The 27,822-nt window shown below is 39.1% G+C and overlaps 1 protein-coding gene across 1 annotated transcript in view; it reads right to left on the bottom strand.

Moving 5' to 3' along the window:
- Positions 1-27,822, bottom strand: part of LOC105481470 (zinc finger protein 280C) — a 67,315-nt gene that overhangs the window by 37,784 nt on the left and 1,709 nt on the right. Inside the window, exons 2-6 of the mRNA XM_071088985.1 lie at positions 21,052-21,098; positions 8,085-8,231; positions 4,927-4,992; positions 4,690-4,826; positions 554-665 (exon numbers count right to left, since the gene is read on the bottom strand). Coding sequence (XP_070945086.1) covers positions 554-665; positions 4,690-4,826; positions 4,927-4,992; positions 8,085-8,231; positions 21,052-21,082 — 493 coding nt within the window. The 5' untranslated portion in view covers positions 21,083-21,098. The remainder of the gene's footprint in view (positions 1-553; positions 666-4,689; positions 4,827-4,926; positions 4,993-8,084; positions 8,232-21,051; positions 21,099-27,822) is intronic.

Here is a 27,822-nt window from a genome sequence, read left to right as displayed (position 1 = left end):
TCAACTGGAAAATTTCCATTATTACTTCAAAGTATATTTACTGAGTACTTACCATGTGGAAATCACTGTTTCTTTAGTTCTTTCATTTTACAATACTAATCTATAATCATGTTTAACTATCACATCTACATCATTTATTTGAATAGAAAAACATTAGCATATTGAGAAATCAACTATAACCATGCACCTTTTCTCATACTAAGTGTCTTCCAAATAATTACTACTTGTTTTCACAGAGTATTTAAGGCATCAGGGGACTTCCTTGACTCACAGAAATTATATTAAGATTGTTCAGTCCATGGCTGGTTCCAAGTGAAAAAGAGTACAAAGAATATGCGCTAGCCAACTTAATAGAAATAAATAAAATATTGTATTACTAAACACAATTTTATATATCACCCAAGAAAGGCATTCAGGAATGATTAGCTCTATTCCATGTTATAATATATGAAAATCTTAACATGAAGGTATGGGCTTCAAAACAAATTCAATTCCATATGTATATTCAACAAGTCTCTATTTATAATTTTTATGAAAGAGTGGTAAACCAAACCTTCTCTAAAAATTGCTGGTATGTCTTGGGATGGTGGTAGTGATTCCTGGGTCGAGTCAAACAGTAAAACTGAAGAATTATCTGATCCAACTTGTGAATTCTTTGTAAAATCCTGTAAAAAGTTATGATTATTTTGTTTCATGAACTTTTATAGAGGTAAATTTAGCTGTACGTCAATACTATAAAGAATCTTAATAATCCAATTACTAATATGGTATAAAACACAAAGGTAATTATTAGTCTCTGGCAAAATTAGCATCTACTAAGTGAGAGGTATATGGAAACTTTGTATTATTTTTGTAATTTTTCTGTAAATCTAAAATCAGTTTGAAATAAAACGTTAAAATGTAAAAATAATATTACTGGCAAAGTAGAGGTTATATTTTGGAACAACTTTTCTGCGGGGAAATTTAGGCAGTGTCTATAACAAGGTCTTTAAAAAAAAGTTCATATTCTCTGGTCCAATTATTCCAACTACTCCATTTCTAAGAATCTATGCTAAAGAAATGAAAATGTTTAATGAAGAATGATTTATAATAGCAAAAATTGAAAACCTATATGCCTAACAATAAAGAAATGACTAAATAAATAAAATGATACTATCACATAACATATTTTTTGGAAATATCCAATGACAAAGAACAATGTTCCCAGTACAATGTTCAGAGAACAATGAGGAATAGATATCAAATATATATTAATATGGTCCCCTGATATACTCTAATGTCACCCTAACCATCTACAGAAAACAAAAATCAAAATACAGTATGTACTCTTCCCTGTTTCTTTTCTAACCTACCCCTCCTTACACATTACTTTTATAATGAAGATATAAAGATTTTGCTTGCTTATTTTGTGCTTACAATTTGAGAGATGATTAGGTTTTAGACTATGACTTAATTGTGACTAACTGCAATCTTACCACAAAATATTATTTTCTCTAAATATTTTTTATTTAAAAGTTTAAAAGTGGAAAATATCCATTTGCAATTTCCAAAAATAGTTAACAGAAGTTCCTCTGAATAAAGGTAGCACTTTCAACCTTTTCCGAGGTGACATCTCTGATAAATTAAGTACCACAATTTCAGAAAGCAGACACATTATTCAACAAATAACCTGTTAAATAATTCTCCAATTGGGAATTTCTTATGTCTCATAAAATATTTCAGAAAGGTAACAAATGTAACTGTAAGGCAGACTAGGCAATAGGCTGAGATTCAGAAGACCTGTCCATTTATTTAACTATGTTACCCTGGGCAAGCCACTTCTGAACTTCAAGTTATTTACCTTTCCAACTGAAATAAGAGCCACTAAAAATTATGTATTTAAAATGTACTTGCCTCTTTCACAGTACATGTATTATATTAATAGCCATCATAACAGTACTAATAAAGACGTAATATTATCTCACATTTTAGAAAAAGGTAAACTAAAATATCTTGTAGTTAAGGTTCCCAGTACAACCCAGCCTGTTACAGATGAAGGAGCTGGAATCAGAACTAAGGTCTGCCTGATTACAAAGTCTGTGTCCTTAAGCTATATCACACTCGCTTTAAAAGAGATAATACTCTCCCTCCCTGCCTGAAAGAGTTGAGACACAGATAATGAAACAGATTTTAAATTTTTAAACAAAATTTCCTGATGTAGGATTCTCAATTCATTCAAGAATATCTGTCATTCTCAATTCTGGCTGCACATTACAATCACTTGAAGAGTTTTACAATGTCAACACAGTGAAGAGCACAAATGTCTGTGACAACAGTTTTAACCTCACAGACCCCTGAAAGAGACTTAGGGAATTGTAAGGGTACACCAATGCTCTAAGGCAGTGCTTCCATTTAAAGAGTACATACTTAACAGGGCTGAGCAGTGGCTCACGCCTGTAATCCTAACACTTTGGGAGGCTGAGGCAGAGGACAGCTTGAGGCCAGGAGTTCAAAACCAGCCTGGGCAACATAGTGAGACCCCCCCCCCCCACCTGCCATCTCTAAAAAATAATTAAAAGCCAACTTAGTTGCGCACCGTGGTACATGCCTGTAGTCCCAGCTACTTAGGAGGCTGAAGTGGAAGGATCGCTTGAGCCCAGGAGTTGGAGGCTGCAGTGAGCTATGATCATGCTACTGCATTTCAGACTGGGTGACAGAGCAAGACCCTGTCCCTAAATAAATAAAGTATATGCTTAAATGTATAAATGGATGTGTGTATATGAATATTTTAAAAATTCTGGGTTATCCTGGATTGAAATACCAGATCCATCACTTACCAGCTGTGTGTCCTTGAGTGAATCATTTATCCTCTCTGAGCCTGAGTTTCCTCAACTATAAAATGGGAATAATAATAGTGCCTACCTCAGCTTGGCGCGGTGGCTCACGCCTGTAACTCCACACTTTGGGAGGCCAAGGGGGGGCAGATCACTTGAGGTCAGGAGTTCGAGACTAGCCTGGCCACCATGGCGAAACCCCGTCTCTACTAAAAATACAAAAATTAACTGGGTGTGGTGGTGGGTGCCTATAATCCCAGCAACTCAGGAGACTAAGGTAGGAGAATCTCTTGAACCTGGGAGGCAGAGGTTGCAGAGAGCTGAGATCGTGCGACTGCACTCCCACCTGGGAGACAGAGCAAGACACTGTCTCAAAAAAAATTAAATAAAAAAATAAAAATTGTGCCTACCTCATAAAGATGCCATAAGAATTAAGTAAGATTAGCACAAAGACTTGTACATATTAACAGGCCAGTAAATGTTAAGTATTATTATCTATTACTTTTACTAAAAGTTTTTAAAGCTAAACTATGAAAGTATCTTTTCAGAATAAGCAGCAATAATGACTTCAGAACACTTTTTCCAATTTAAGACCACCTGTTTCAGTTTATTAACTTTAAAATGTTGCCATTATGCATTATTCATGTTGCAAATATGCCAACATTTCATTACTGATTAAACGTTTTAATTTTTTATTTTGTTGTTTTTTGTTTTCATGAGATGGAGTCTCACTCTGTTGCCTCGGCTGGAGTGCAGTGGTGCGATCTCAGCTCACTGCAACCTCCGCCTCCCAGGTTTAAGCGGTTCTCCTGCCTCAGACTCCCAAATAGCTGGGAGTACAGGCATGCGCCAACACGCCTGGGTTTCACCATGCTGCTCAGGCTGGTCTCAAACTACTGAGCTCAAGCAATCCACCTCCCTCAGCCTCCCGAAAGTATTAGGATTACAGGCATAAGCCACTATGCTGAACCTGATCATACTTTTTCACTCATGTTTAGATAGTATAGTTTTCAATACTCTATTTAAGCATATTAGCTGATTTATTAACATGTTGGATAATTCCTGCAGTTATTATTTTGGGTTTTGGTTGAGTTATATCATAAAGATGGGGATAATTTTTCTACTGAAAAGGTAACTAGCTATGACAGTTCACAATTTTGGGGGTTGGTGTTGGCTTTTGTTTTCTTCTTGAATCAGGATCTCACCCTGTCACCCAGGATGGAATGCAGTGGTATGATCTTGGCTCACTGCAGCCTTGACCTCCAGGGCTCAAGCGATCCTCCCATCTCAGCCTCCTGAGTAGCTGGGACTACAAGTGGGGCACCACTATGCCCAGCTAATTTTTTGTATTTTTGTAGAGATGTGGTCTTGCCATGTTGGCCAGGCTGGTCTCGAACTCCTGGGCTCAAGCGATCTGCCTGCCTTGGCCTCCCAAAGTGTCAAAGATTACAGGTATGAGCCACTGTGCCCGGCTGATAGATCACATTTTTAACACAGTATTGTAACAGCCAATGTGTTCCTGAATTAACTGTGTAATTTTTTTTTTTTTTTTTTTTTTTTGAGATGGAGTCTCACTCTGTCGCCCAGGCTGGAGTGCTGGAGTGTAATGGTGTGATCTTGGCTCACTGCAAGCTCCGCCTCCCGGGTTCACGCCATTCTCCTGCCTCAGCCTCCCGAGTAGCTGGGACTACAGGTGCCCACCACCACGCCCAGCTAATTTTTTGTATTTTTTAGTAGAGACGGGGTTTCACTGTGTTAGCCAGGATGGTGTTGATCTCCTGACCTCGTGATCCTCCCACCTCGGCCTCCCAGAGTGCTGGCATTACAGGCGTGAGCCACCGCGCCTGGCCAATTGTGTAATTTTATAAACACTTACAGGTTTAGACACATTCTCAACAGTAACAGAGCTTTGTGAAGGTTTAGATACAGGATGAAATCTAGGCAAGGCAGCCACTGGATTTGATGGTGGGTCTCTGTAGCGTTGACTTGCAGTCCTGAATATTTCAGGAATACCTGTATTTTAAAATTACACAACATATTGAATATATTTCTATACAACCAATTATATCAAAATATTTCACTTTAAAATGGAAATACTACAGTAATACTGTACCTGGACTGTGTGGCTCACTCTTTATTCCTTTTGAAGATGAGCTGGAGTGGCCTCTGTTCAAAATATCTATAAAATTATATTTATTTTAAAATTTGTTATGTGAAAGAAATTTATACTAATAGAAAAATTCCTCCAAAAATATATCTTTACATAACCAATAATTGAAGCATATTTCTTTCCTTTAATGGTGACAGGATTGTGTACAGATTCAGATTCCCGTGACTTGAAATCAAACCCTTCCCTAACCCTGTGCCACATTCACACCTCTAAAAATCTGGAAGTTTCATGATGGGAGGGCTGACTGGATTAACTGTCTGTACCATTACTCTTGAGTTCTGAATAGGAAATTATCAGAGACTACAGACTAAATTAAACCTGTAGTTCCAGAGTATCTGATTAGTGTAAGGGGTTTCAAATCTATTACCACACTAGAAATCAATTTGAGCCTCACAAAACCCTCTGGATCAGTTTAAGATTGCACACCCTTGTGCCCATATGAACTCCATAACTTCTAGGTTACTGAGGGGTCAAATTGAAATTTGGAAGAATAGTGATTTGCTTAAAATTGCTTATCAGGAAAAGGTACAAAGCATTAACAAATCCCATAAAACTTCAACAATTTTCCTTTTTTCTCTCCTAGCAGAAAAGAACCAGATCCCGGCTGGGCGCTGTGGCTCACATCTGCAATCCCAGTACTTTGGGAGGCTGAGACAGGCAGATCACGAGGTCAGGAGATTGAGACCATCCTGGCTAACACGGTGAAACCCTGTCTCTACTAAAAATACAAAAAATTTAGCCGGGCGTGGTGGCGGGCACCTGTAGTCCCAGCTACTCGGGAGGTTGAGGCAGGAGAATGGTGTGAACCTGGGAGGCAGAGCTTGCAATGAGCTGAGATAGTGCACTGCACTCCAGCCTGGGCGACAGAGCAAGACTCCGTCTCAAAAAAAACAAAAAAAACAAAAAAAAAAAAAGAAAAGAACCAGATCCCATGAAACAATTCTATCAATGTCTAGTACCTTTGTGGATTGTTAGACTTCTGTTAGAGTAATTAGGCTTGGCATTATTATAATGTTAAAGTGAAGATATTGGTGATGCTTATTAGAGTATCTTCTCCCTGTAATCCTAGCAGTTCGGGAGGCCAAAGTGGGTGCATCACTTGAGGTCAGGATAAAAGTGAAGGGTCACACAAAAGTAGGGTTGCTTTCTGATCATAGAAATTTAGTATTTTATGAGTAAACATTACAGAAGTCTTCTAGAAGAAAAATCTCCTCAAACAACTTGATAATGTTTTCATTCAGAAATTCAGGATAAGTATTAATCCACTAAGAGCTATTTTTACTTTTTGGTGGTTATAGTCTACCAATCACAAGTTTTTTCCTCTCCTTCTCCTGCCTTCATTGTAGTTCCATAGGAACATTTAGATGATATTCCATATGCTAAAATATTTTATAGCTCACAAATAAAACATCAATAAAATCACTTAAATTCTGAGTTATCAATATTGGGTCCAATACCCTTTTTGGTAGAATCTCTGAAAACTAATACACATTGTTTTGGTTGAGTACTACTAAGTCATCTACAATCAATATAAATCCAACTTGAATCTTAATTGTCATGCTTCAATAAGATGATTTGAGTGATAATTTTGAAATATGGTAATATTTCAGCATAAAAATTAAAAGTGACTTGAAATAAGAGAATATTCTATTCTACTATCAACAATAAATATGTCAAATATGTCTAGCTCATTTAATAATTTAAGTGGCTCTCCACTTAGAACCTCCCAATTTGCCACAGGAAATGACATTGAGAATTCAATAGCTAAATTATTCTGCCTCTGATAAAACTGAGTAGAAATGCTATCCCAAGTTTAGAGCCAAGAGAAGAAAGAACTAGGCTTTCAGAAAATTTAAAACTCATCTCTTAACCACACTATTACTCATTGCCATGGTAACAAAGAAGACTGGTATGCTGGCTACATTCCTTGACTCCAGGCCTAAAAAAAGTAAATAAAATGAAAAAAGATCTGTTTCCTCTTTCTCTCCTGAAATTCAGTTATGTTGTCCCTTGCACTTTACACACTTCTGAGGACTTTTTTTTTTTTTTTTTTTGAGACATAGTCTTACTCTCTTGCCTAGGCTGGAGTGCAGTGACATGATCTTGGCTCACTGCAACCTCTGCCTCCAGGTTCAGGCGACTCTCATGCCTCAGCCTACTGCATAGCTGGGAACATAGGCACGCGCCACCACGCCTGGCTAATTTTTGTATCTTTATAGTACAGAGGGGCTTTCACCATGTTGGCCAGGCTGGTCTCAAACTCCTGGCCTCAAGTGATGCACCCACTTCGGCCTCCCGAACTGCTAGGATTACAGGGAGAAGATACTCTAACAAGCATCACCAATATCTTCACTTTAACATTATAATAATGCCAAGTCTACTTACTCTAACAGAAATCTAACAATCCACAAAGGTACTGGACATGTTTTGCCAGAAAGCCACGAAGATTTACGTGTGCTGACTGCCTGCATTGTCCAAGCATAGTGCTGGAAAACCAGGCCCTCCCTCCTTCATGAATATAAACAGTAGTCGCAGAAGATGGGTGTAGCCAGAGGCTACAGCACATGCTGGTAGACAGACCAGAGATTCTATAATGATGCAGCACCTATGCATTTTATAGTCATATATCAAGATGATACTTTGATGAGGCAGTTGCTTAGACATTAGAACCCCCATAAGACACACAAACTTATTTAGCATATTATGATATTTTAAGAAAAGTATTCCAAACACTTCATTTTCTGTACATCTGAGTTTAAGGGAGAAAAAAAAATTAACAAACAGGCTACTTGGCTCCATTAAAAATTATGATTTTCAATCTCAGAAGGCTTACAATGTTGTTCAGGTCATCTTAACCCTCAATTAACTTAGTTATTTCCTTTTGCTCTCATCTGATATTTTAACCTCTCACCTCCTTACTCCAGTCCTCAACTACATTCTTGCTTTGATTCTCACAAGTTCTTACAGACCTTTACTCTCCCTCTTACCTCTAACTCCTTACAGAAGAACAACAGTATCAAGGACAGATAAGATATCCCATATATCTTCCATTAGAAACAACCATCTTATGAAACGTTACTTCACTGAAAGTAAATGCTTACTTGATATGGCTGGTTTTGAACTTGATATCTCTCCAACAAAGATCAGTTCATCGTCATCCTCGTCCTGAGTTTCTTCTACTTTCTTCTGCCAAGGCTCTAGCTCTTCTTCTTCACATTCCATAAAGAGTTCTGCCATTTTTGAAATGTCTAATTTTCAAAAGGAGAGAAGCAAACTTTGTTTTCAAAGAGAAAAATATTTTTTGTGCAATACACAGTATGATATTTAAGATGCACTTTAATAATCCTAATAGCAATTAGTGACTTGATATTTGTTTGTTTTTGAGACGGAGTTTTGCTCTTATTGCCCAGGCGTGATCTCAGCTCACTGCAACCTCTGCCTCCCGGGTTCAAACGATTCTCCTTCCTCAGCCTCCCAAGTAGCTGGGATTACACGTGCCCACTGCTACGCCCAGTTAAGTTTTATATTTTTAGTAGGGACGGGGTTTCACCATGTTGACCAGGCTGGTCTCAAACTCCTGACCTCAAGTGATCTGCCTGCTTCGGCCTCCCAAAGTGCTGGGATTAAAGGCGTGAGCCACCACGCCCAGCCTTCTGACTTGATTCTCGTGCCTCAGCCTCCTGAGTAGCTGGGACTACAGACATGGTCTACAGTGGACCCTTCCCAACCCTGAGTGGCCATCTCTGCCTTGTAATCAGTACATGGTAGCAAAAGAAATAAACTCAGAACTAAATCTCTAAGATCTAAGCTAGTTAAACTTGGCTAGACAGATAGATAATGAAGGATAGTAGTCATTTACAGTGGCCAATACATTTTAGGATCAAATCCAAAGTGAGTTTTAGTTATATGACTAGAATGATTATATCTACAACAAGGATTTGTTAGCTATTATCTGAAAAAAAAAAAAACTCCACTTGTACAAACAAGGGAGATAAACTAAGAGAAAATAGGTAAGAGATATACTAGAAGAATGGAACCAGATTCAGGTATATCAGGCACAGAGCAAAGCAGGGATAATGTCCTAGACTGAAAATACGGAAATTAAGTGAAACTTAATTCCATTCCAGGACAGATTAGACATTTCTCATTTGAAGAAACTGAGTAAAAAACATACTGTGAATATCACCAGCCTACAAGTTCTGACCAAACTCAGATCTCCTGGGAAGCATTTTAGTGCCTCACTCTTAAATATGGGTGGACAACCAATGAGTACCAGAAAATTGAGGAAAACCTTCAATGTGAAACACCAAAGCAATAAAACAGATTAAAGGATTTTAAAGAAAACTGAGAGCTACGCAGGATGGCGGACTAGATACAGCTAGGTGGAACAGCTGCCACCAAGAAACTGGGACGACTGGTGTACTCCTAACAGATCTTCAAAGGGGAGGCACTGAGTGGGCTGAGGGAAGACACAGAAGCTGGAATGAAGCCGGAGGAAACTGGGAAGCCCACATGGGGCTACTGTGCACAGGGACTGGTTCCTGGCCCCTAATGCCTCCAGGGGAATGGGTGAGTTGAACTGGCAAGGAGCAACTCACTCTTGCCACAGACCTCTTGGGATCCCGGCAGCAGAAAATCCCTCGATCATCACGGACACTTTGGTTGGCAGGGAGAGCGGCTTAGAGAAGCGATAGAGGCAGCACGTGAGCCAGTGTGAAGCCCAGAGGGTTTGCTGCAGGAGCATCTGTATTGGAGCACAGCCTGGGATGCTCATCCCCCTAGGCTCTGCTTGTTTCTATAAGAGACTGTAGCACTAGAGGAACTGTCAGACCTGAACTCTGCAGGGTGGCCTTGCCCATCAGACAGGACCGGTCTGACCTGAGCACTCTTTGATCTGCTGTCCTGTCCTGGGGCCCCAGCCTGCCCATTCCCTTTTGCAGTACAGCCCAGGGTGCCCTGATGGCCCTCATCATAGCTCCTGAGCTGGCCGTCCAGGTTTGACCAGCAGAGAGCTCCAGCAGGGTTGCTCCTGTGGCCATGCACTGGTCCACCTGCTCATTCTCCCCACTCCTGCTTACCCGGGGTCCACGGCCTCCCTCCACATCACTTTGCCAGTCAGTGTGTATGTGCGCAGGTGGATCGTGCCTTCCCTGCCCTGTAAGCACACATGTACATGTGCACTTTGCCCTGCCTGCTGCCAGTGGGAGTGCACTCCGCCCACCCTCCTCTGCCATAATGCCATTGTAGTCGGAGCCTTGGTGAGCACAGAGCCCGCAAGCCCTGTACCCACCAGCACCCTGACCCTGAGCCACCACTGCCACTAGAATGTAACTAGGCACAGAGAACAGTGGACCCTCCCCGACCCTGAGCAGCCATCTCTGCCTGTATCAACATGTACAAAGAGCGCATACAGTCCTGCACTGGCCAGTGACCCATCCCCACGCTGATGTCACCACCAGCATGACCATATGCAAAGTTGCCGGCTGGGGCCCCTGCACCCCTGAGCCATGCTGCCTCTGCCGCTTCTGCGAAAGTCCATGCAGAAGCTGCTAGCATCCTGCAGCAGCTGATGAATGTGCACTCTGCTGTGCTGCTGCTGCCACTGGCATGTGTGAACAGGAACGGACCCTGCTGTCACTGCCCTACAAAACAGTTTGGCTGGCACCACCCATTGGCATGCTGGGACAAGAGGTACATGAGCACCTCAGTCCCCCTAGCACAGTGGGTTCCTAAACTTGAGAAGCCAGAGAAAAAAGCGGAGGCCCAATATCAGTCCTGCAAAATTAGAGCATGCACTCCGGGAGTTGTAAGCTGAGCCTTGGCCCCCTAAAATCTAGAAATGAAGCCAGTTGACTGAATCTATCTTATACCACAATCAAACTCTTAAGGTCATCAGATAGAAGAAAAAAAAAAAAAAAAAAAAACCCAAAAGACAGCAACTTCAAAGACTGAAGGAACATAAGCTCACAAAGAAGAGAAAGAACCAGCAAAAGAACTCTGACAACTCAAAAAGCCAGAGTGCCTTCTTTCCTCCAAATAACCACACTAGCTCTCCACCAAGGGTTCTGAAGGGGGCTGAGATGGCTGAAAGGACAGAAAAAAGAATTCAGAATATGAACAGGTATAAAGGTCATTGAGATGCAGGAGTACACTGAAATCTAATCCAAGAAAGCTAAGAATCATAATAAAACAATACAGGAGCTGACAGACAAAATAGCCAGTATAGAAAAGAACACAACTGACCTGATAGAGCTAAAAAACATACAAGAATTTCAAACTGCAATCACAAGTATTAATAGTAGAACAGAACAAGCAGAGGAAAGAATCTCAGAGCTTGAAGACTGGCTTTCTAAGATAGCCAAAAAAATACAGGGAAAAAAGAATGAAAAAGAACAAACAAGACTTCTGAGAAGTATGGGATTATGTAAAGAGACCACTAAACACCCACATCAAAAAGACATCTCAATTTAACATCCTACCATGACAACAAAAAGAACTAGAGAAGCAAGAAGAGCAAACCAATCCCAAAGCTGACAGAGAAGACAAGAAATGCCCAAAATCAGAGCTGAACTGAAAGAGACTGAGAAAAGAAAAACCATTCAAAAGATCAATGAATCCGGTAGCTGTTTTTTTGAAAAAATTAATAAAATAGGCCACTAGCTAGACTAATACAGAAGAGAGAAGATCCAAATAAACACAATAAGAAACAACAAAGGAGATGTTACAACTGAACCCAGAAAAATACAAATAAACATCAGACAATATTATGAACACCTCTATGGACACCAACTAGAAAATCCAGAAAAAACGAACAAATTTCTGGACACATTCACTTTCCCCAGACTGAACCAGAAATAAACTGAATCCCTGAACAGAATAATAACAAGCTCTGAAATTGAACCAGTAAAAAGAGCCTACCAATAAAAAAAAGGTGAGGACCAGATGAATTCACACTTGAATTCTACAAGATGTACAAAGAAGAGCTAGTACTATTTCTACTGAAAGTCCTTCCTAACTCATTCTATGAGATGAGGCCAGCATTGTCCTGATAACAAAACCTGGAAGAGAAACAACAAAAAAATAAAACTTGGCTGCACGCGGTGGCTCACACCTGTAATCCCAACACTCTGGAAGGTCGAGGTGGGCGGTTAACTTGAGGTCAAGAGTTCGAGACCAGTTTGGGTAACATGGTGAAACCCCATCTCTACTAAAATACAAAATTAGCCAGGGTGATGGTGAACGCCTGTAATCCCAGCTACTTGGGAGTCAGAGGCAGAAGAATCACTTGAACCCAAGAGGCAGAGGTTGCAGTGAGATGAAATCACACCACTGTACTCCAGCCTATGCAACAGAGTAAGACTGAGTCTCAAAAAAAAACAAAAACAAAAACAAAAACAAAAAAAACAACAACAGCTTAGCCAGGCATGATGGCAAGTACTTCTGTCCCAGCTACTCAGAACGCTGAGGTGGGAGAATCACCTGAGCCCCAGGAGGTTGGGGATGCAGTGAGCCATGATGGCACCACTGCACTCCAGTCTAGGCAAGATTAAGGACCTGTCAGAAAAAAATAAAAGGAAGAATAAAGACCAGCAATATTATACAACATTTCCCTCTCATTCACCCTTTCTTTCTCAGGAAGAATCCACCAAACAAGACTTAAGAAGGAGGACAATGCAGGATGCAGAAAATCTGACATTTGGCACAACACAAAAACAAAAGAAAGTCCCAGGACAACAGCTGTGCAGTAGGCCTACAGCGCGAACAGCCAGAGCAGTGCAGGAGAATATCACTTCCAGGAGACTTGCCAATCTTCCAAAATATTAAGCATTAAATTGTTAGATAACTTGACAAGTTTCACAGTGTAGGACAAGTGAATTAATAGGCCATAGGACCGGGCATGGTAGTGGTGCATGTCTGTAGTCCCAGCTGCCCAGGAGGCGAAGGAATGAGAATCTCTGGAACCCAGGAAGAGAACGAGAATCTCTGGAACCCAGGAAGGGGAGGTGCAAACACTGCACTCCAGCCTGGGAGGTAGCGTTAGACTTCGTCTGAAAAACACACACACACACACACGTGACAGAAGGAGCCAGGCGCAGGGGCTCACAACCTTAATTCCAGCACTCTGGGAGGCCGGGGTGAGCGGATCACTTGATGCCAGGAGTTCAAGACCAGCCTGGCCAACATGGCGAAACACTGTCTCTACTAAAAACACAAAACTAGCCAGGTATGATGGTGCACAGCTGTAAGCCCAACTATTTAGGAGGCTGGGGCAGGGGAATCGCTTGAACCCAGGAGGCGGAGGTTGCAGTGAGATGAGATCATGCCACTGCACTACAGCCTGGGCAGCAGAGTGAGACGCTGTCTCAGAAAAAAATGAAAAACGAAAAACGAAAAAACCAATAATCAAAAAACCAAAAAGCTTTCATGCCAACATCTTTGATGAATATGGATACAAAAATCCTCAACAAAATACTGGCAAACCGAATACAGCAGCGCATCAAAAAGCTTATCTACCACTATCCTGTAGGCTTTATCCCTGTGATGCAGGGTTCGTTCAACACATGCAAATCAATAAATGTGATTCATCACATAAACAGAACTAACGACAAAAACTATCTGATTATCTCAACAGACACAGTAAAGGCTATCAATAAAATTCAACACTTCTTCGTGTTAACAATTCTCAATAAACAGCCAGGTGTGGTGGCTCAGGCCTGTAATCCCGCAATTTGGGAGGCCGAGGCGGGCGGATCACGAGGTCAAAAGATCGAGACCATCCTGGCCAATATGGTGAAACCCCGTCTCTACTAAAAATACAAAAATTAACTGGGCGTGGTGGCGTGTGCCTGCAGTCCCAGCTACTTGGGAGGCTGAGGCAGGAGAATGGCTTGAACCCAGGAGGCGGAGGTTGCAGTGAGCCAAGATTGTGCCACTGCACTCCAGCCTGGCGACAGAGTGAGACTCTACCTCAAAAACAAAAAGAAAAAAAATCTCAATAAACTAGGTATTGAAGAAACATCTCAAAATAATAACAGCCATCTATGACAACCCCACAGACAACATCATATGGAATGGGCACAAGCTGGAAGCATTCCCCTGGAAAACCAGCACAAGACAAGGATGCTCTCTCTCACCATTCCTATTCAACACAATATTGGAAGTCCCGCAATCAGGCAAGAGAAAGAAATAGACGGCATCCAAATAGGAAGACAGGAAGTCAAACTACCCCTGTTTGCAGACAGCATGAGCCACTACCTAGAAAACCCCGTAGTCTCAGCCCAAAAGTGCCTTAAACTGATAAACAACTTCAGCAAAGTCTCAGGATACAAAATCAATGTACAAAAATCACCGGCATTCCTATACACCAACGACAGTCAAGCCAAGTGCCAAATCAGGAACACAATCCCATTCACAATAGCCACAAAAAGAATAAAATACCTAGGAATAGAGCCAACCAGGGAGGTTAAAGAATCTCTTCAATGAGAATTACAAAACACTGCCGAAAGAAATCAGAGATGACACAAACACATGAAAAAACATTCTATGCTCATGAATAGGAAGAATCAATATTGTTAAAATGGCATACTGCCCAAAGCAATTTATAGATTCAATGATATGCCTATCAAACTACCGATGACATTCTTCACAGAACAAGAAAAAGTTATTTTAAAATTCATAAGGAACCAAAAAAAAGGCCTGGACAGCCAAGGCAAACCTAAGCACAAAGAACAAAGATGAAGGCATCATGCTACCTGCCTTCAAACGGTACAGGGCTACAATAAGCAAAACAGCATGGTCCTGGTACAGAAACACATATATAAACCAATGCAACAGAATAGAGAGCCCAGAAATAAGGCCACACACCTACAACCATCTGACGTTTGACAAAACTGACAAAAACACACAACGGGGAAAGGACTCCCTATTCAATAAATGGTGCCAGGATAACTGGCTAGCCATATGCAAGAGACTGAAACTGGACCCCTTCTTTACACCATACACAAAAATCAACTCAAGATGGATCAAAGACTTCAATGTAAAACCCAAAACTATAAAAACCCTGGAAGACAACCCAGGCAATACCATTCTGGACGTAGGAATGGGCAAAGACTTCATGACAAAGACATCAAAGGTAATTACGACAAAAGCCAAAATTGACAAATGGGCTCTAATTAAACGAAAGAGCTTCTGCACAGCAAAAGAAACTATAGACAGAGTAAACAATCTATAAATGGGAGAAAAATTTTGCAAACTATGCATCTGACAAAGGGTTAATATCCAGCATATATAAGGAACTTAAACAAATTTATAAGAAAAAAAGCAAACAACCCCATTAAAAAGTTGGCAGTGGATATGAACAGACGCTTATCAGAAGAAGACATACATGTAGCCAACAAGCATATTAAAAAAAGCAAAACATCACTGATCATTAAAGAAATGCAAATCAAAACCACACTGAGATATAATCTCTCACCTGTCAGAATGGCTATTATTCAAAAGTCAAAAAAATAACAGACGCTGGGGAGGGTGCACAGAAAAAGGAACATTTATACAGTGTTGGTGGGAGTGTAAATTAGTTCAACCACTGTGGAGGACAGTGTGGTGATTCCTCAAAGAGCTAAAAACATAACTACCATCAGACCCAGCAATTCTATTACTAGGTATATACCCAAAGGAATGTAAACTGCTCTATCAAAAAGACACATGTATACATACATTCACTGCAGCACTATTCACAGGAGCAAAGACATGGAATCGACCCAAGTGCCCATCAATGGTAGACTGGATGAAGAAAATGCGGTACATATACACCATGGAGTACTTTGTAGCCATAAAAAAGAACAAGGTCATGTCCTTTGCAGGAACATGGATGGAGCTGGAGGCCATTATCCTTAGCAAACTAATGCAGGAACAGAAAACCTAATACCACTTGTTCTCACTTATAAGTGGGTGCTAAATGATGAGAACACACGGACATATAGAGGGGAACAACAGATGCTGGGGGCCTACTTGAGGGTGGAAGGACGGAGAAGATTAGGAAAAATAACTCATGCGTACTAGGCTTAATACCTGAGTGATGAAATAACCTATACAATAAACCCCCAAGACATGAGTGCACCCATAACAAACCTGCACATGTATCCCTGAACTTAAAAGTTAAAAAAAGTAGACAGAGATAATACAGAGAGCAAGAGACAACAGGATATAATTAGCATCTTTAGAGATAAGACAACGATATTATATAAAGACAGCCAAAATTCAGTAAAGAAAAAAAAAAAAAAGGTCAAATGTCAAAGTTGAATAAATGTGAAGCCAAAAGACAAAAAACACATATATTAAACACAGAAAACAAGATTGGTAGAAAAATCAATTTCAAAGGTATAAAATGCACCTAACAAAAGTTCCAGGAAAAACAAAAGTAAGAGAAAAAGGAGAGGAGAAGTAATCAAAGGAAAATACAAGAAAAATTCCCAGTTCTCATGGATATAAATCTACAGAATTGAAAGGGCCCACTAGCAGTCAGCATGTTGATCAAGAATAAAAACTACACTAGAAAGACATATGAAATTTCAGAATACTGGAAATTGCCAAGTGGCTGGGTGCAGCGGCCCAGGCCTGTAATCCCAGCACTTTGGGAGGCCGAGGCAGGTAGATCACTCGAGGCCAGGAGTTCGAGACCAGCCTGGATAACATGGTGAGACCCCGTACCTACCAAAAATACAAAAATTAACTAGGCACAGTGGTGCGCACCTGTAATTCTAGCTGCTTGGGAGGCAGAGGCACAAGAATCGCCTCAACCCGGGAGCCGGTGGTTGCAGTAAGCTGAGACTGGGCCCTGCCACTGCACTCTAGCCTGGGTGATGGAGTGAGACTCAAACAAACAAACAAACAAACACACAAACAAACAATAAAGAACAGCTTAGCCAGGCATGGTGGCATGCACCTCTAGCCCCAGTTACTCAGAAAGTTGAGGTGGGAAAATCACCTGAGCCCCAGGAGGTGGGGGCTGCAGTGAGCCATGAAGGTACCATTGCACTCCAATCTAGGCAACAGAGTAAGGGCGTATCTCCAAAAAAAAAAAAAAAGAAAAGAAAAAAAAAAAAAGAATAAAGACCAGCAATATTATACAACATTTCCCTCTCATTCACCCTTTCTCAGTAAGAATCCACCAAAACAAGACTTAAGGAGAATGACACAGGATGCAGAAAATCTGACATTCAGCACAATACAAAAACAAAAGAAAGTCCCAGGACAATAGCTGTGCAGTAGGCCTACAGAGCAACAAGCCAGAGTAGTGCAGGAGAATACCACTCACTCCCAGGAACCTGCCAATCCCCCCAAATATTATTAAAATATTAAACATTAAATTGTTAGATTACCTGACAAGTCTCACAGTGTAGGAAAAGTGAATTAAGAGGCCATGGGGTCGGGTGTGGTGGTGGCGCATGCCTGTATTCCCAGCTACACGAGAGGCAGAGGCATGAGAATCGCTGGAACCTGGGAGTGGGAGGTGCAGTGAGCCAAGATCACACCACTGCACTCCAGTCTGGGTGACTGGGAGACTTCATCTCAAGAAAAAAAGGGGACGAGGAAGTGGCAGGGCGTGGCAGCTCACGACCTTAATCCCAGCATTTTGGGAGGCTGAGGCAGGCAGATCACTTGAGGTCAGGAGTGTGAGACCAGTGTGGTCCACATGGCAAAATCCTGTCTCTACTGAAAACAAAAATACAAAAATTTGCAGTGCATGGTGGCACACACCTTTAATCCCAGCTAGAAGGGAGGCTGAGGGAGGAGAATTGCTGGAACCCGGGAGTGCAGTAAGCTGAGATCACGCCACTGCACTCCAGCCTGGGCGACAGCGTGAGACTGTCTCAGAAAATAAAAAAAGAAAAGAGGCTCTGGAAGGGTGTGAGTGGCTACAGGTTTTAATAAACTTTGCTAACTTATAAAATGAAAATTTTAATTGAGCAATATATAAAAACAGAAAAGGAAATGTATCCATCATAATACATTAATACAGTACCACGCTCACCTGTGAACAGTATTATGGTCATCATAAAATCATCGAATACGATTTACTCAAAAATTGAGATATAACTATATTGAGAGATGCTTAAAAGGAAGAAAAAGTTTTAAGAAAACTAAAATCCTCATCTTCCTTGATAGAAAATCACTAGGTAATGGCAAAACATGATGATTCAAGAGACAACTATATGTACATGAGTTTTTAAAAATTGAGAAACGTAGAAGTAATTATTAGAAAAACAGCTATACAACTGAAAGTACATGCTTTTCAATTTTTTAGCTTGAAAAACAGGGAGGATATAGGTATGTACATGCGCTCACATATACACAGCTATCTCTACCTCTCTCTCTCCCCTTCACTCCCTCCCTTCAAGAGACTGTGCTTATGTAACTTAAAAGTCTTTTCAAGTTCGTTTGACTTTAAAAAAAGATCCGTGTATTGTTTAGGTTAAAAAGCAGTGAAGGAGATGTAAACTAACATAACAGCAATAGAGTCTGGGCACGGTGGCTCACACCTTTAATCCCAGCACTTTGGTAGACTGAGATGAGGCCAGGAGTTTGAGACCAGCCTTGCTAACATGACGAAACCTCGTCTCTACTAAAATTACAAAAATTAGCCGGGAGCGGTGGGGCACACCTGCAATCCCAGCTACTTGGGAGGCTGAGGCAGGAGAATCACTTGATCCTGAATGGCAGAGGTTGCAGTGAGCAGAGATGGCACCACTGCTCTCCAGTCTGGGCCACAATGCTAGACTCTGCCTCCAAAAAATAAAAAATAAATAAATAATAAAAATGGGAATGTATATAAGTGATGGAGAGACATGTGGATTGTGGGGGACAACTATAAGAATAAATAGAAACAATATAAAACAACTTCAGGGTTCTGGTTTAAACAATGATATCTTTGTTTTTCAAGTGCAGTCATTCCTAACAGTAATTTTACTATACTAAAATAATGCCATTTCTACTTTTGACTCAAAAATTAAGACCATCCTTTAGCATGGCCTTAACATGTAAAACTTGAAAACAATGATTTGAGGACAGGACACAAACAAAACCTCTTAACAAATTGGTTCCATTCTTTTAAAACATTTTGATTTCCTCTTCTATACAGATATGCCAGATACCATGGCTTGGCATAACACTGTTTCATGTTCAGTAGTCTGCCTACCAAACAAAGAAACCCCCAAAACAAAAAATCTTCACATTCTCCCAAAAGTAACCAATATTATGAACTGACCCTTTTTTTCCAAATACCACCTCAAAAAAACATATAGAATGTTCTAAGTCAGACAATTAAAAGTATTAATTCATATTTCAGTATTTGTATATTCTGAATACTTGAAAATACCACACTCATTGTGTCCCTTGAAGTCCTCATTCGTACTGCTTCTTCCACCTGGAATATCCTTTCTCCTTACCTTATACTGTCCACATCATTCGAGTATAGTGGAAAGAGCATGGACTTGACATCAAATTGAATAGTTCAAATCCTCATTGCACCATTACTAATTATGTGACTCTGGAGAAATTACTCGAACCTATTTTCTCACCTCTAACATGAGCACAATATCTACCTAATAGAAGTGGTAACAGAGATTCAGGAAAATGCCGTATTAATAAGTATCTAACTTCAAATTTATTCCTTGCCCCTTCCCAACTCTTAGTTCAATTATAACTTCCTCAGCAAACCATTAGACTTTTCTTTAACCTCTTACTGCACTGACAGTCTGTGCTAAGAAATTCAAGATTTAATATATATGATCTCAAACTGCCTACTATTTCTTAGTGTGTCTTAATTATATATGTTCAACTCCAAAGTAAGCTCCTGGAGAGTGAAGAACATATTTTCTTTCTTTGTATTTCCTCCTACACACAGTAGTGTATTGGATACGTAGTAGGTACTTAACACATGATTATCTATGGGGTAAGAAACTAGGTAAACCCAGGCAATGCCAGATTTAAAGAAATAAGGGAGACTCATATATACTGATAATTAAAAAAATAATTTACATTCATGTTGATACCACTGTGATGATATTATGGGAACAAATAATAGGTCTTCCCTATGCTTTTTTACTGAGTTCTGCCATTGTTAATTTCAAGATATACTACTGAGCAAAAATTTTTAAAAGGCACATAATAGCATATATAGTATGATCTTATTTAGAAATTATTTTTTGTCTATGCATAGAAAAAAGTTTGTGATTATGTATACTCAACCTACAACAGTAGTTATCTCTGGGGATGAGAAGGAAACATTTCATATCTATTACCAACATGTTTACTGTATTTTTTTTCAAACTAGGAATATGTATTACTTTAACAAATATTTGTTTTGGCCAGGCACAGTGGCTCACGCCTGTTATCCCAGTACTTTGGGAGAACGATGTGGGTGTATCAGTTAGTCAGTTCGAGACCACCCTGGCCAACATGGTGAAACCCCATCTCTACTAAAAATACAAAAATTAGCCAGGTGTGGTGGCGGGTGCCTGTAATCCAAGCTGTTTGGGAGGCTGAGGCATGAGAATAGATTGAACCTGTGCAGTGGAGATTGCTGTGAGCTGAGATCATGCCACTGCACTCCAGCCTGGGTGAGTGAGAATCTGTCTTAAAAATAAACAAATAGGCCAGGTGCAGTGGCTCATGCCTGTAATCCCAGCACTTTGGGAGGCCGAGGCAGGCGGATCATGAGGTCAGGAGATCGAGACCATCCTGGCTAACACAGTGAAACCCTGTCTATACTAAAAATACAAAAATTAGCCAGGTGTTATGGTGGGCATCTGTAGTCCCAGCTACTCAGGAGGCTGAGGTGGAAGAACGGCGTGAACCCGGGAGGTGGAGCTTGCAGTGAGCCGAGATCGCGCCACTGCACTCCAGCCTGGCCGACAGAGCGAAACTCTGTCTCAAAAAATATATAAATAAATAAATAATATTTGTTTTTAAGAAAATGTGCCCATTTCTGTCTCTAATCTTTTCTTTTGAAAGGTTTACAGTACAAAAACCATGCCTATTAGTATCAACTACAGCGGAAATACTTACTTTTTGGTTGAAAAGGTTTGTTGTCATCCATGAAGTTGCAAGGTCACCTAAGTACCAACACATGACATCAATCAATGTTATGAGTCACTTTAAGTAATACCAAGTACTAAAACATGAAACCTGAGATCCAAAATCTTTGGGTCTAATTTTGATCTCTAGCACACTCACCATATGACTCCAGACAAGATAGTAAGCTAGGTCTCAGTTTTCCACCCTCTAAAATAAAGATGTCTACTACTAGTGTGGATTTTGTTAAATTAAATGCACACTAATTTAGTCTCTTTCTCCTACAAAAGCCTACCTTTTGAGTTTGATATGTTTGATACACACAGGTAATTCATTTTCTGTAACTGGTTCATTCCCAAATGAATACATTTAACGTATAGAATTCTGTAATTTACTACTTGAAGAAATCGGAGTTATCAGATTACAAATAAACTTCAAAAGGCATCTTTTTGCAAAAATGAGTAATTATCCTGTAATATATGTTTTAGTAAATCTGAATTCTGAAATGCTAAGTGACATTAATCTTTAACTGATTCCTAGTCACATTTCAGAAATATTATTACTATAAGAAAACACATACATTTAGATATTTTTAGTTTTTTGAATCAACTCTGAACCGAAAAGTAACAGAAAATTGGATAAATTGCATAACAGAACAATTCATTATAAAGTAACTGCTCATTGCCTTTTGTGCTCAGGGTACTGTGCTAGGTTCTAGGGAAAATACAAAGATGAATAAGTCATAGTCCTTGCCTTCAGAAGTTTACAATCTGTCTACGATTCTTCGGGATTTTCAAAAAGCTGTTACATTAAACATTATCAAAAAAAATTGAATTGCTTTCTAAAACGGGAATTTGTATCCTGAGTTCTCGTGCACTGTACATACCATATATTCTACATACAGAATAAACACTTTTAAAATACTATTTCAGTTATAAAACAAAAAAGGTAAAAATCAAACATCAGAAATCTAAAGTAGGATATACAAAGCTAATTCAGTCTCCACATTTGTCTTTATCTTCCAACTGGCAAAAGCAAACTTTCCCTAATTCCAAATTATTTGGACTGAATTAGACCAAAGGGGAAAACATTACTTTAACTCCAGAAGAAGTTACTTGTATAAACGTTTGGATTTCTAATACAAGAGTTTCTAGTGAATTCTGTAATTAGGTACATATCTCTAGTTCTGAGTTCTGACTATTCAAATCTCTTCAAACTCAACTACTTGGATAGTTAGTGTTTGTTCCTAAATTAGAATTAAGGTAATACATACGTCACGTAAATACATGAGAATTCTTCCTCAACATTAAGGATCTATTGCTACCAAGAGCACAGAATTTTTTAAAGTCACAATTAAACAGCCTATGAGACTCATATAACACATTTTTTTTAAAATTTTTATTTTTTAGAGACAAGGTCTCGCTATGTTGCCCAGGCTGGAGTGACGCGGCCATTCACAAGCACGACTGATCGTCGCATACCACAGCCTTGAACTCTTGGGCTCAAGTGATCCTCCCAAGTAACTAGGACTACAGGTGAACATCACTGTGCCTGGCTTAACACTTTAATTAAATGATCATATAAAATATTTATTGGCATAACCATCCTAAAATGATTACTAAACGTACAAGTAGACTATATAAACAAGTCATATTTACTGCCTATGGCTATAGAAATAGCTTTTGAGGCCCAATGCAGCCACCAAAGAGTCTTAATTGGTATGCTCATAAACGCTCTAATAAGTCAGAAATCTCTGAATGCCATTAGAGCCATAACTTCAGTCCAAAGCTGTGCTATCCAATAAAGTAGCCACTAGCCACTAGCCACATGTGGCTACTTCAACTTAATTAAAAAATAAAAATCCAGCTCCTCAGTCACTCTAGCCATATTTCAAGTGCTCAAAAGCCACAAGTGGTTAGCGGCTACTGCAGTGGATGACGCAGCTATGGAATTTCTATGGGACAACACGTCAATAGAATACTACCATACTTAGTTCCAGTTTTTAAAATAAACAAATACATACAATTGCATGGATTCCTTTGGGGAAGGACTGCAGCCTTCTAAAACTATCACAAAAACCCCTAAAGTCACCACATCAGAATTTTGGTGGCAAGGGAAGGAATTGTATGGGGGATTAAGTAAGCTGTCAGAGAAATGGAATATCCAGCAAAGATATGTAGTGGGCATCTTAGAGCTCCTATAATAGCAACTCCGGAGGGTCTCTAGGTTCTGCAACTCAGAGTTGGCATCAAAATAGGCACAAGAGGAAAGAACACTCCATATTTCAGCTACTGATTCAGGTGGAGACACTATACCCATGTTTAATACACTGTTCTTCTGGGGGAAAAAAATGAATTCTGAATAACTGACTCGGGAAACACCTACTGAACACAACCTATTCATTTTTTTGAAGACTGCCTGTATAAATAATTCCTATTTAGTTATTTTTTGGTTTCAGCTTTTATGTATCTAAAACTCAACTGTGTTTTACAAAGAGTTTATTCTACAAAAAGTTAAAAATAATAGACTAACATAGTTAAAATGGTAAACAGTATATGTATTTTGCCACAATAAAAAATATTTGAATAGTTAATGGATGTCACTTTACACCCACTAGGATGGCTAGAATTAAAAGACAGATAATCACAAGTGTTGGCAAGGATGTAGAGAAATTGGAACCCTCATACACTGCTGATGGGAATGTGAAATGGTGCAGCCACTGTGGAAAACATTTTGGCAGTTCCTCACAAAGTTAAACCGAGTTATCATATGACCCAACAATTACACTCCTGGAGACAATTGAAAATATATATCCACACAAAAATTCGAACACAAATGTTCACAGTGGCATTATTCACAAGAGCCAAAAAGTGGAAACAATTCAAATACCCATCAACTCAGGAATGGATAAACAAAATGTGATATATCCATACAACTGAATACCATTTGGTAATAAAAAGAAATGAAGCACTGATAAATGTTACAATATGAATGGGCCTTGAGAACATTATACAAAGTGAAGGAAGAGTCAAAAAGACCATATATTCTATGATTTCATTCGTGTGAAATGTCTAGAAATGGCAAATCCATAGACAGGAAGTAGAGTAGTGGCTGCATATGGTTGGGAGGGTTGGTGGGAAATGGGGAGTGACTGTTAATGGGTACAAGGTTTCTTACTGGGGTGATGAAAATGTTCTAAAATTAACTATGGTGCTAGCTGCACAACTGTAAATATACTAAAACCATTGAATCGCACACTTCAAATAAGTAAATTGTATGCTGTATGAATTGTATCTTAATAATGCTATTAAGAAAATAGTAAGGCCAGGCGCAGTGGCTCACGCCTGTAATCCCAGCACTTTAGGAGGCAGAGAAGGGCAGATCGCAAGGTCAGGAGTTCGAGACCAGCCTGACCAACATGGTGAAACCCTGTCTCTACTAAAACTATAAAAATTAGCCGGGCGTGGTGGCATGTGCCTGTAATCTCAGTTACTCAGGAGGCTGAGGCAGGAGAATCGCTTGAACCCGGGAGGTGGAGGTTGCAGTGAGCCGAGATCATACCACTGCACTCCAATCTGGGAGACAAGAGTGAGACACCATCTTAAAAAAAAAAAAAAAAAAAGATAAAAAGAAAGAAAATAATCAGCTGGTAGGATATAAGCTTGGGAGTGATGTGGAGAAAAAGTACCAAAGAAAGAACCTAACAAAGATAGCAAAGCTGTAAGATTCTGAGTAGAGAAAGGGAGAGTAGGTAAACATTCAAGTCCTGATGATACCATTTAAACACCTGAAGCTAGCCATGCCTGCAGCAAATTATCCACAACAGCTTTTCAGTTAAGAGAGAAAATAATTATTCATTTTTGGTTTAATCTACTTTGAGCTAAGTTTCCGGCAACTGTGTTTAAAACTATTAATAAACTCATCAATGGATTACCTCTTTTTCAAACCAGGGTCAACAGACCTCTCAGGAAAATAGATATATTCCAGGTTGTGCAAGAGAGCTCTAAAACAATATAATTCTCTTTTTGTTTTGCTATCTAAAAAAATTAACAAGCCTGCTCTGGGGATTCCCTGGGTGACCACCTTATATAACTAAATGACGCATTTGCACTAAATGAAGGGCAATGACAATACGGTTAGCTACAGAAATGAAGGTACTGAAAGGGTTCAAATAAAAAACCTTGCTATTATTTATATATAATAAGTAGGGAATGTATATATATAGTAAATATAAGTAGGTATGAAAAACTCAATAGAAGTAGGCAGTGACTCAGCAAAATACATATTCAATATATGAAAACTGATTCAAATGGCAATGATTTTGTAGTTTCACTTGACTGCTTTGTTTTATGGTTATGTAAGAACTCTGAGAATGTTTCAAACATTTTAAGTTCAGGGGTGTCTGTGAAATTTTTTTTTTTATAACAAGAATTGGTATAGTACTGAAATCCAAGAAAACTGGATTATATCTTGGTTCCTTAGACAATTTCGCTGGCATTTAAACGATGGAAACTTTCAAAGTAGGTTTTGGGAACAAATTACATACAATTCAGAAAGAAAATAGAGGCTCTTCACCTTTTCTTTGTCCAAGTTTTTATACTATGCAAATTATCTTTTTTTCTGAAAGGCTGAACACATAAGTCCAAGTATATTTTGAGAAGACATTTAATAACTTTATTATTTTTATCCTAATTTATTTGTTTTCAACTTTTGTCTCTGTTAATTTTCATACTTCATGTATTTGTAGAAAATAGCTGGTTTACACTAAGATTTAAAACTCACTAGCATAATACTTTGCAAAGTTTGCCTATATTTTAAAACATTTTATGTCAGCTTTGGGATAGGGCACTATAATAAAATATACTTCTACAAATAAGTTTTGTATTATATTCAGGGTAAAGACTTTATAGGCATAGTCTTTTATTATAATTCCTATGTAAAAGATATAACATGGGGAAAAGACGAATGTACAATTACTGGCCTTTGGAAGCCACTATGTATAGTAAATACTTTATGTAAGTTTCATAAGATATTCTATAGTCACTAATTCCTAAAGTAACCTCAAGAAGTATGTATTATTAATTAATTTGCTTTTTATAGGAGTAAAACTTATCCACCAGGGAAAATGTCAAGTAAGTGCACTGATGGGAACACTGGACACAGGAGCTGAAAACCTGAGTGGGAATTTCTGGTCTACCACTTCCTGGCTGCCAAATCTATAAGAAGTATAATCAACCTCTGTAAGCCTTAGTTTTTCTATCTGTAAAACGAAAACAGTAATATCTTCCTTGCAGCGCTAGTGTGAACATTAAATAAAGCACAGGAAATATTATTGAACAGTACTTTGCACTATTTTTCTCAACTTCTCCTTCTTTACCTGAAGTCATACCGTAAGTTGATGAGTACAAGCACTTAAAACAAATCTAGTTCACATAAAGAGCTCAATTAAAATCATATCATAAATAAATTGCATCACATCAGTTGTTCTCAAAACCTTTTGTCCCAGGATTTCTTTTCACTTAAAACTTAATGAGAACCCCAATGAGCTTTATGTTTATATGGACAGTATGTGTTGATATTTCCCATATTAGAAATTAAAACTGAGACAGATTTCAAATGTTTTTATTTAAAATATTTATAAGCCCATTACAAGTTAATAAAAATACTTTTAATGAGAATAACTTTTAAAAAAGAAATCTAATGAGAAGAGTAACATGGATTTACATTTTTGCAAATGTCTTTAATATTTATCTTAATAAAAAGCAGCTGGATTCTCTTATCAGTCTCTGGGGAAAAATACTGTATGATCTCACTTACATGTGGAATCTAAACAACTTTATCTCATAGAAACATTGAGTAGAAAGATGGTTACCAGAGGCTTGGGAGTTCGGGGGTGGGACAGATGGGGAAAAGATGTTGATCCAAGAGTACAAAGTTCAATTAGACTGGAGGAATAAGTTTTAGCTATCTATTGCACTACAAAGTGACCACAGCTAATACTAATAATGTATGGTATATTTCAAAATTGCTAAAATAGATTTTTAACATTCTTATAACAAAATGGTAAGTTGGTAAGATGATGGCTATGTTAGCCTCTTTCAATAATGTATACATATCAAAACATCACATTGTACCCCATAAATACACGCAATTATCATTTGCCAATAAAAAATTAAAAAGGAAACAAAAAAATGAAAAAAAATACACTCCTTAAAAGAAAACTACTTTGCAGCGAAAGAATAAAGTCTAGACGAACACTATACTTTAGGGGTCATTTCTACAGTTCATTCCTAGTGATGTTTCTCTGATTGTGCAGAGCACTGGGAAGAAAAATCTAGACAAACATATTTGATTCAAATTACTGAGGAAGGCTGGGCTCGGTGGCTCACTCCTGTAATCCCAGCACTTTGGGAGGCTGAGGTGGGTGGATCACGAGGTCAGGCGTTCCAGAGCAGCCTGGTCAACATAGTGAAACCCCATCTCTACTAAAATTACAAAAATTAGCCGGGCGTGGTGGCAGGCGCCTGTAACTCCAGCTACTCCGGAGGCTGAGGTAGGAGAATCGGTTGAACCCGGAAGGCAGAGGTTGCAGTGAGCTGAGATCGCGCCACTGCACTCCAGCCCGGGGGACAGTGCGAGACTCCGTCTCCAAAAAAAAAAAAAAAAAAAAAAAAAAAAATTACTGAGGAAATCAAATCTTTTTGAATCATTACCTAAGACAAACTCACTGAAAACCAAGTAGCTGAGACTTGGAGTTATTCAACC

The sequence above is a fragment of the Macaca nemestrina genome, chromosome X (assembly GCF_043159975.1).
Source record: "Macaca nemestrina isolate mMacNem1 chromosome X, mMacNem.hap1, whole genome shotgun sequence".
Classification (NCBI taxonomy): domain Eukaryota; kingdom Metazoa; phylum Chordata; class Mammalia; order Primates; family Cercopithecidae; genus Macaca; species Macaca nemestrina.
This window is presented reverse-complemented; position numbering and strand designations above follow the sequence as displayed.